The sequence below is a fragment of the Scylla paramamosain genome, chromosome 20 (genome assembly GCF_035594125.1).
Source record: "Scylla paramamosain isolate STU-SP2022 chromosome 20, ASM3559412v1, whole genome shotgun sequence".
Lineage (NCBI taxonomy): Eukaryota > Metazoa > Arthropoda > Malacostraca > Decapoda > Portunidae > Scylla > Scylla paramamosain.
Window position 1 is genome coordinate 14,688,995 of NC_087170.1, and position 10,553 is coordinate 14,699,547.

Genomic DNA, 10,553 nt, shown 5'->3' on the forward strand with positions numbered 1-10,553 from the left:
TCTTGATAAGTACAACTTTTCTTGTTGTAATTCACAATATAAAGTGTAGATTGCATACAAAAGATTCATAACACGTAGATCGCAATATAAAGTGTAGATCGCATACCAAAGAAGATTCATGACAGGAAGATAAGCCAAAGTAGCACCTTATTTCATTGTTATTATTACAACTTTCCCTTATCTTTATTTTTATTTTCATTAATATTATTCCTCTCTCTCTCTCTCTCTCCGCTCCTGAATACGTCCATCCTTCCCTTTTCTCTCCCCAACATGTGACCTCACTTCTCCCTCCCTTCCTCCCTCCTTCATTGGTGACCTGTTTCTCTTCTACACACACACACACACACACACACACACACAGAGAGAGAGAGAGAGAGAGAGAGAGAGAGAGAGAGAGAGAGAGAGAGAGAGAGAGAGAGAGAGAGAGAATTTACCTGAGGCTTAACACCTCTGTACTGTCAAAATAGTTAATTTTTCATTTTTTTCACGCATTTTTTATACCACATTAGAGTTTTCCTGATAGTACATACATACATACATTCTTATATACATATATAGAAACAACTAAAGTAACACACACACACAGACACAGGATCAAAAGCAAACTAAAAGACTAACGAACAAACAGGATCATGAAGTTCTGATTTGTACACGCACAGTGGCTTACACACACACACACACACACACACGGCAGTTTAAAGTTTAAACCCCAATTATACAGCTCTGTGACTCGTCTCTCATCGACAAAACAAACACACACAGGGCAGTTAAGCTTGTGGAACTGTAGTGTTAACATCACACCAACACACCACACCACCATACCATACCATATCACACCACAGGACACCACCACCAGATACTGCCACACCACATCACCACCACACACCATACTATACCACACAACACCACCACACCACATCACCACCACCAATACCACCACCACCACACACTATAACATAACACACAACACCACACCACAGTATCCTTGGCGCCCCGACCTGCCCAGCACCACAGAGCCCTGCCAAGCCCCTCCTACCCCCGCCCCGTCCTCCCGCGGCTAAGGTAACAATTTCCTGTCACATATTTAGCGTAACTTCGAGGGTTTTGCAGGTGTTTCCAGATGATTTAAACGCTCGCTGTGTAGGAGTAGGTGGAGGAAGTGGAGGTGGTGGGGAGAGGAGGAGAGTGACGGGGAGAGGAGAGGAGCAAGAGGTACAGAGGATTAGTGGAAAAAAACTACTTCGGCTCTGTACAACGAGTGTTTTCTTTTTTATTAGTGAAGTTTGCATTGTTTTGATATTTAATTTATTGATAGAAAAGTAAAACATGTTATTATATGTAATAAGATCTTGTCTAGCTTTGTTTTTGTTTCTCCTCAAAATAACACTTTCGTCATTTTATAAATTCTCATTTTTTTTATTAGGACGCCTAGGATTGTTTTGGTGTTTGTTTGTATACTTAAAAAATATAAGAAACGTGTCCCAAGTAATAATATTCATTAAAATCTGGTCTAACTATTCGTATTTTCAAGTTTAAAATAAGACCGTTGCTAGATTTGAAAAATTATTTTCTTAATACGATGAGGAATTCGTGTTTTCTATTTTTATTCGGAAAGTATAGATTTTTTGCATTCAGAATATGTAATATAATATAGTCTGGCTGTGCTTTCCATCTCGATATTATAAGGTTTTTGTGGCCCCGTTTGTAAACTTTATAGATCGATTCTTGAATTTTTCTTTGTTATTATCCAGGCTAGAAATGTTTTCATATTCCAGATATTTATTTAAGTATTTATCAAGTCAGAATATATAAGGCATTCCAGTCTAGCTCCGTTTTTTCGAGGGGTCGATTTCAAAATGGATTAATCTACGTAAATTAAGGTGTGACGTCATCAGTGACGTCATCATGGTACCAAGACCTGGGATGTCCCTCCATTCCAGTCTCTCTCCGTCAATGTTCAGTGTGTTAGTTGAAGTATATGGCAGGTCAGGATATATATAGTGCAGTCCAGTCTGGGCGTCTTTCTTATCGAGATTTCAAAATGAAGTGACAGGTAAAAATAAGAGCCGAGACGGACATTTTTCCTGCCTCTCTCCCTGCCTGTACATCAATATTTAGTTAAATCTCCGTGTGTTTCCAAACTCAGACGTGAAGGAAAACCAGAATTAACCACAAAAAATAGATAAATAATCCACAAAAATGTGAATGATCACACCTATTTGTACTGGGAGTTATTTCGATGATAAGACCAGCTGCCTTTCACACCAGCAGTCACAGGAGTATGGGAAAAATTAAACGCACTTCTCTGTGTGTGTGTGTGTGTGTGTGTGTGTGTGTGTGTGTGTGTGTGTGTTACACTATATACTGTCTTGAGAGAGAGAGAGAGAATTACCATCATGTTCCATGTTCCATGTTCCATTATGTTCCATGTTCTATCATATTCTATGTTCCATCATGTTCCATGTTTAATCATGGGTCGGGTGCAGGAAGGTAGTGGGGGGGGACTGGAGGAGGAGTGATGCTCTACCCCAAGCTGGAAAGCTGGGGGGTTAAGGAATGAGTGAATATGCACCCCAGGCATGACAGATGGAGGTGTAGGGAGGGTGCAGGAAGGTAGTGTTGGGGGATAAGTGATGCTGCACTCCAGGGTAGACAGATGGAAGTGTAGGGGAGTGCGGGAAGGTAATGTGGGGTGTTGGGGGTTGAATAATGCTACACCCAAGGCAAAACATATGGAGGTGTAGGGTATGTGCAAGAAGGTAGTGTGCTGGGTTTAGGGGTGAGTGATGCTGCACCCCAAGCTGGACAAATGGAGGTGTAAAAAGGGTGTGGGAAGGTAGTGTGAGGGGTTAGGGGATGAGTGATGCTGCACCCCAAGTGGGACAGATGGTGTAAGGGAGGTGTAGGATGGTAGTGTGGAGGGAGTGATGGTGTATCACTCCAGGCGGGACAGATGGAGGTGTAAGGGGAGCGCGGGAAGGTAGTATGGGGGATTGGGTGATGAGTGGTGCTGCATCCCAGGCGTGACGGATGGAGGTGTATATTACCATGAAAGATGATGGGCCAGTCAACGATATATTAAGATCAAACCTAGAAGCTGTCTTCACAATATCAAGTTTGTGAAAGCATACAATGTAACTCTTAGAGTTGTGAAAAAAAAACTTTACCTCTGCACTGGGAAGAGAGAGGCTGGCATTGATGGCTGTGTGTCCTGGCTGGTGTCTCACATCCATGTCAACACTTGCTTTTGCTTGACTTGACTTGGAAAAAGGAGGAGCAATTAATATATTAATTAAGCAATCACAACAGTAGTTTGAGGCACAAATATTTCAAGTGTCTGTGAATCACAACCAAGCAATACTGTAATGTATGACCCTCACCTTATCATAGTTTTGATGTGCCTCATATTATGTATTCATGTGAGATTTGCATGTGACATTGTACACACTGTTCTGATAGAACTCACAACAATAAATTCTCAACATCTCCTTAACTAATCTTGATTCAGGTGTTGTGAATTTGTTTGATTTTGTGCTTTATCCTCCTCCCCTTTCAGCCTACCATCCTAAACCTTCAATGTTCAGAGAGTTACATACTTGACAGGAGAAAGCTGTTTTCACTTACTTGTATAGATATATGGCCTTGTAATGATGTGTCTCTGTTTTCCAGTTTCTCAGTGAAGTGGGCACTGAATGACAGCATGTTGGGCTGTGCTGACTTAGTACCATACTCACTCTTTGCCTCTACCACTGTCATGGCTGACTCTCTGAGGACACTTCCTGAGATGGAGGCAAAGTATTGCTCCACACTCACTCTGCATGATGCCTGGTGCTGCTCATTCATCACCTCCCAGTGTCCTGGGAAGAAACCATTACATGTGATCACCGGCACTATGTAAACATTTTCCGACTCAAGCAGGAATGTGTTACATGTAATTCTTCTCCTTCAAATCACCATCCCCAGATTATATCTTAACTTGTTCATTATTTTCCTCTTAAAAATCTTGTTCAAAGTGGAAAAAATGTCTGTTGATTATGTTAATGATGGCAATGATGATGAAAACAGCATAGTATGGAAGTACCTTGTGAGACAGCTGGTTGACTTTGAAGGTTTGACATGAAGGTTCCATTCCAGCTAAGGGTTTGAGGTCCCAAGAGAAGAGAACCATTGGCTCTCACCTCCAGCAGACCTGGCCATGACAATACAATGTGGGGTGTGTGTCTCATGTTGGGTCCTTCCTTTACACCTTGCAGACTAATATCCAACTCTCCATGCACATCAGAGTCTTGATAGTACTTCAGTGCCACTTTTTTAAGTGTAGGAGACCACTCATACTCTCCTCCAACTTTTCTTCTGGGCACCACAATGGTACTGTCCATACCATTACCATGGCTGTTCACCACAACACTCACCCTCCTGTCTACAGAGGAACCTGGAGTATCAACAACAGCTTCAAAGGCATTCTCAGCTTTTCGAAGAGAGAACACAAATTTGTCAAAGTTGTCAGTTTTTGATATTACAATTTTCTTTTCATAAGGTTCACTACTGGATATATCTGTGTCAGTGAATTGTTTTGTTGATCTCTCCACATGGCAAACCTGCAGGCCAATGATGTCACTCAGTGCCTTGGAGGAGCAGCCCTCGGACTCCTCAGTGTCACTATGAGTAGCCAGGTCACTCCAGCCTTGATCTGTATTGGAATACAGTGCAATCTTCACAGAGGAATATATTTTCACTACTTCTGTTTTGGGAAGATCCAGCTGGACATCAACCACACGCCCATCTTGGATGTTAACCTTTCCACCGAAGTGAGAGTGAGCATGATGTGTGGTGCTCCTCCTGATGCCACTGTGGAAACCATAGCCATCCAGTAACAGTGTTTCATCTGAGGTGACAGCAACTGTGGGTGACAGTTTGCCCTCAAGTAACAGCTGGCCTGGACTAACTGCCTGGACTCTCCCTTCTTTATCAAGTGACAGGGATCCAGTAACATTATACTTCAGTCTCAGAGGGAAACCCAGAAGTGTTGGTGTCACAAATTCCTGATTCATAACCTGAAATCAAGTAAAAAATACCACTGCTTGTTATCATCATTATCATAAGCACCATTATTTCTTCCATTCCCATATGAAAAAAACAGAAAACACAGTTCAAAAAAGGATTACTGAAACAGACACCATAAGTAATCACAGACTACCAAGTAATGATTAGATCGATGCTATTCAAGCATCCATGACTTGGGAACACACACCTGGAAGGCCCTGGGTGAGGAGAGGTGCTGCAGAGTCTCCTGCAACACCTTCAGAGGATCAGATTTGAGAACATTCTCTGAGTGGAGCATTTCATTACCAAAAACACGTAGGTAAAGAGAAGTCTTTGGTTCCTCGTCTCTTCCCTCAATGGCTTCCTTCTTCATCTTTGCCTCATTGTACATTGTCTGGTATCCTTCAAGTTTATCCACGGACATTTCTCTCTTTGGCCGAAGATTCTTCAGCAGACTTTTCAAATCCTCATTCTCAAAGTAGTTTCCCTTCTCAAAGAACCTTTCAATCCCTGAAACATAATCTTCCATCCTCTTGAAATTGCCTCCAATCTCAAACACATTTACAGACTTGCCAAGGAGCTGCAGGGTGAGATTGAGGGCAGCAGTCTGGGGAAGGTAAGACTCGGGGCTGAAGACAATATTTCCATCCACTATTCCTCCAAAGCCCATCTGTGAAAACATGAAGGCTTAGAGCAAAACAAGGCACTTACATCATGGAAAGAATTTTTGTTTTCTTCTTCTTTTTTTGACAAGCAGGCTTGATACACTTCATGAACATGTCCCAAATTCTATAAACAATTATTATTTCAACATACATGTAGACACTCACCGCTTCACTGAATTGTGCCAGACGGTAATTCCTTGAAGCCTGGAAGGGATTGGTGTTGAATTTATTGTTGAGTGTAAGCTGAGCTGCCAGGCGAGCCAGCTGCTGCCCCTCCTGGTTGGCTGCGGGCTGCTCAGCCAGGTTGTGGACGTGAGTCCAAATGAATGACCCAACTGTAGGCAAATATCTTAATGTATTCATGGAACAAGCCTTAATTATGGTGCTTCACTGCTCCTGTCAAGATATTAGTATTACTATAATTCACAGGCAATCATTTATATCTGTTTTAATAAAAATTAAATATCCTTAATAGATACTTAATCAATTATAGTTCCTTATAGACTGTGTACTGTCAGCTGCTTATGGTAATACAACAAAATATATCATGCCTATTGTATTTTACCTTGGTTGACCTGCTCCTTCTCAAGCAGCTTTTGGAGACGGGGAAAGAATTGAGGAGTGACAGTGGCACAGGGCTGGAGAGCCAGATAGGCTGCCACTCGCACCTCCACCCCATCACTCTCATCCTCCAAAATCTACATTAAAGAATGGAATCATAGATAACAGCCTTGATGATATTATTTAGACATCTGTCAGTCTATTAAACACTTTCTATAATTTTGGATATTCCTTTTGGGCAGTTTTATTTTAGGACTGGCATCTTCATTGAAACTTTTCGGTTTGCCTCTTACATAGTAAAGAAAATAAAAAAAAAACTGTCACTATCTACAACAAAATCTGCCTTATGAACAATTTTCAAAATACAGAGGACAGATTAGTGGTGCATTTGGATGGATAGGTAATTACTGTCACGTGAACTGGTTCCCCAGTAACACATATCTAACTGTACTGAAGCTTTGTCAGTCAATAGCTCACCTTCCAAGGAGCCTCTGAGCCTGAACAGCCGCCACGCCTCAGTGTCTGCAGTGCCGCCACTCGAAGCTCTGTTGGCAGCATCTTGCTCTACAGGATTAGATACAACATGCAATTACTTCATCACTGAAAATATTTTTATTGTATATTAAATAATACAGAGAGAGAGAGAGAGAGAGAGACAGCTCATAGTACAAGTCCCACTCACTTTGTAGCACTTCTCAGGAAAGTTGCCTTGAGGCACCACACCAGCATTACCAAGTGCCCGGAGGGCAAATTTGACTCTGTGCTGCTGCTGGCTGGTCTGGCCCCACCCACACTCTTCCCCTACTTCCTCCTTCACGTACTTCAGGAATGTTCTGTTGAAAGGTTAAATTATTCTAACAGCTGAGCACTGTTGGAAGAGGTGTAAATTAGTTGAACAGCTGTCCCCACAAAAATTTAAATGTTAAGTAAGTTTACTGACAACAAAGTACAAATACATGCAAATCTGATTCAAAACTTTGGGAATAAACAAAGAAAAATAGCATTCTTGGTGGCACTCACTGTGAATGAGTGTGACAAGCAGTTTGATTCTTTTGGCACACCCTGAACACCACACTGGAGGCTGCCATCACAGCTGCCTCCTCACTCTCAGGTCTGCTCTCCCCCAGACTCTGAAAAAACTCCACAACTTAATGCCTATACCTTAATACCTTGCCTTGTACACTCCTTCAGAACTGTTAAACTAGCACAGTATTTATGTTTCAATAGAAAGTTGATATTCATGAAACAGATGCAGTGTATAGCTGTGCCTGAGAATATACTTGTTTTCAATACTACTTCAGATTCTGTTGTTCAGGTCTCAGGAAGATTAACATCAGGTTTAAGGCAAGTTAAAACTTAAGGTTGTAAAGTACTCAACTCATAAGCATGAATACTCAGTGACACACCATGATGTGAGGAATGGATGAAGGGTCAGCATGAGTGTGGAGGTGAAGGCCAGCCAGCCACAGGGAGAGAGTGGTGGAGGAAAGGGGAGAGGGTGCCTCACTGGCTAGGCGTGTAACCAGGGCAATGCAAGGACCAGAGTCGCATGCCAGGAGGCCATCCAGCACAATATTCCTGCAGGTGGTGGAAAGAAATGGGAAAAGACTATAGCTGAAAATAACTGTTTTGGTTAAAGTAAAATCATAATATTGACATAATTTAAGGTGAAGAAAGCCAGAAATAATGGTTGAATAAGACCAAGTATGAGGGAAGTGTATGACAGAGCAATGCTGCAGAATAGAAATCATAGATGTGAAGAAAAACAAGGATGTAAAAGTGGTGAAAAAGCAGGAGAGGTTAAAAAACAGATGACACAAAAAGGTACTGCCATTATTATCAATTACACTTTTATCATCACTACTAAAGGAGATAAAGGTGTCAAAATCATCATCATTGCTGTTATGGTTGAGATATCAATTATATTTCCCCCAGAAATCTTGATTGTAGTTCTTCAGAAGAACTCCCACCTAAAGCATTTACTCCCAAACCTTTAACTGAGCAACTTATGGTCACCCATTCTCCAAGATGAATGAGGAAAGAAAACACATTGCATATCTGTTCAACACAAACAAACACACAAGAGCATCTCACTTGTAATTGTCCTGGTCACTGTAGTCATCCCAGATCTCCTCTAAGTCTTGCTCATGCTGCACAAGACTCATCAGGTTCACCAGGTGACTGAACATGCGTGGCCACTCTACCTCCTTCCTGCCTTCCTCCTTGGCCAGCACCTCCATTGTGTCAGCAACCTTGTGGATACAATGAGATGTGAGACATTCATCAAAGAGAAGCAAGGACCGTGCATGGCCAATCAGGAAACAATATATTATGGCCAGGATGAAGAAATTGCCACAGCAGATTTCAGAAACAGGTAGCTTATGAAGAGTGAAGTGGTAGCGTGGGAGGCTGCTGACTGCTTACCTGTGCCAGGATGTGGGAAGCCTCCTGTGCTTGGCCACCCATCACTGCCTCTTCAAGGTTCATCCTCAGAGACTCCCTCTTTAGTATCTGGTCTGAAACAGAACATTTTACTTGAGTGAATTAAGCATTAATATATAGGCAGAAAAAAAAATATAAATACTGTACATCTCTGAGTTGGAAATTTGTTTATGCAGAGAACTGTAGTGGGTACAGGTGGCACTGTAGTTAAGGTCTGCATTAAGAGGATAGTCCAAGTTTGATCAATTTAAGGAAGAAAGAGTTTAGTGTACTGAAGAAGAGGACATAAATATCTGGGAGGTTGTGTTGAGTGAATGGATCAAGGAAGTGACTTTTTAAGGAACCCAATCTATCCTGTCTCAATTCTCACATAATAACATAACAACGTGCAGCAGGACAGTGAATGGCTTACCTTGGTGGAATGCTTGCTGGTTCCCATCAGGCCCACTTGTCTCCAAAACCAGGCTGGAGGACATGGACAAGGTGACGGAATCCTTGGAGGGCGCCAAAGGGCCATCCACCTTCACTTCTTGCTGGCAGTCCACAGTCTGCCACACTCCTCTCTGGCTCTCCATCTGGCACTCTTGCTTGCTTCTGTCAGTAGCACATCATTTGACATTTGGGTGACGCTCACTATTAGTCTGCCTCAAGGATGTTGCAGACTCTACATTCCTTGGTCTGTCTTTGTATATTCTTCAGACATGATCATTTTATGCTGTGCTGTACATGAAAAGCTGTATTATGGGATCTTCATGATAAACAATAGCTACAGTAAAGTTATAATGGTCACTCAAACCTAGCACTCAGCCTATCTATTGTGTGCCTGCTCACCACTACTACAGCTGTACTAAACACACCCATGGTCTTCCCTACCTGAAGTGAGGCATCACAGCCATGGTGGGGGACAGGGAGTGGGAGTGGGAATGGAGGAGGTGCGGGAGGTGCACATTGGAGAGGCAGTCATGCTTTGTCTTGTTCAGCACCACCGTGTCGTCCTCACTCTTCATGAGATGGTAGTGCGTCTCACACTCACCAGCCACGTCACTCTGAGAATGTGGGTACGTTTGGTTTTATGATGCAGTGAAGAAAATAAGATGCATATTGCGACATATCACTCTGAGACCTCTTAATGATATATAAAGTAACAGCAGCAACAGCAATTGCAGTAACAGCAGCAGTAGTAGTTGTTGTTGTTGTAGTAGGAGGAGGAAGAGGAAGAGGAAGAGGAGGAGGAGGAGGATGACAATGACAACAACAAGGAGAGAAACAATAACACAGGTTTTAGTCAAGACTTTACAAACCTCATGCACGATAACTTTTGTTGGAGGGTTGGTAACACTTGTGTGCAGCATGGACAGCACTGCTCGCTTGAAATTGGTGGCAGCAACAGGCTCCTCTTGATGTGGACACACTTCCTCTATCCTGCCACCCTGATAGCTGTCGGGACACAGAGAGAGATGACTGGGACAGTAGTGGTGGAACAGTGACTATACATGCATAAGTTGAAGGGAAGCTGTCAGGGTCCACAAATTACCTGCTCTCTTTCAGTAACCTATACTTCTCTCTTACCACTACAAAACTCAGATAATTGTGGTCACTTTAACTGGGATAGAAGATTTTAAATCTATATGCATTTGAAAAAAATAAAATAAATAAATAAATAAAAAATCAAAGGATCAAGGAACATGACAAGTCTGGCACATGAAACGTGTTTTGACAGGGTAGTGACATCATGCACATAAAGGAAAATGAAAGTCACCCACCTGAAGTACAAGTCATGGGCCTGGACTGCTTCCTTGAACCAAGCCGAATCGCCCTCCACCTCGAAGCTCGGAACCTGAC

General features: G+C 42.3%; 1 protein-coding gene across 4 annotated transcripts in view; it reads right to left on the bottom strand.

Moving 5' to 3' along the window:
- Positions 1 to 10,553, bottom strand: part of LOC135110415 (uncharacterized) — a 44,745-nt gene that overhangs the window by 27,170 nt on the left and 7,022 nt on the right. For all 4 annotated transcript variants that reach the window (XM_064022717.1, XM_064022716.1, XM_064022719.1 and 1 more), the window contains 16 exons: positions 10,475 to 10,548; positions 10,013 to 10,148; positions 9,585 to 9,757; positions 9,124 to 9,305; positions 8,694 to 8,785; positions 8,364 to 8,521; positions 7,676 to 7,847; positions 7,290 to 7,399; positions 6,952 to 7,102; positions 6,747 to 6,833; positions 6,274 to 6,406; positions 5,874 to 6,043; positions 5,252 to 5,713; positions 4,082 to 5,054; positions 3,625 to 3,857; positions 3,168 to 3,260 (listed from right to left, as the gene is read on the bottom strand). In XM_064022717.1, the coding sequence (XP_063878787.1) occupies positions 3,168 to 3,260; positions 3,625 to 3,857; positions 4,082 to 5,054; positions 5,252 to 5,713; positions 5,874 to 6,043; positions 6,274 to 6,406; positions 6,747 to 6,833; positions 6,952 to 7,102; positions 7,290 to 7,399; positions 7,676 to 7,847; positions 8,364 to 8,521; positions 8,694 to 8,785; positions 9,124 to 9,305; positions 9,585 to 9,757; positions 10,013 to 10,148; positions 10,475 to 10,548 (3,399 nt within the window). The remainder of the gene's footprint in view (positions 1 to 3,167; positions 3,261 to 3,624; positions 3,858 to 4,081; positions 5,055 to 5,251; positions 5,714 to 5,873; positions 6,044 to 6,273; positions 6,407 to 6,746; positions 6,834 to 6,951; positions 7,103 to 7,289; positions 7,400 to 7,675; positions 7,848 to 8,363; positions 8,522 to 8,693; positions 8,786 to 9,123; positions 9,306 to 9,584; positions 9,758 to 10,012; positions 10,149 to 10,474; positions 10,549 to 10,553) is intronic.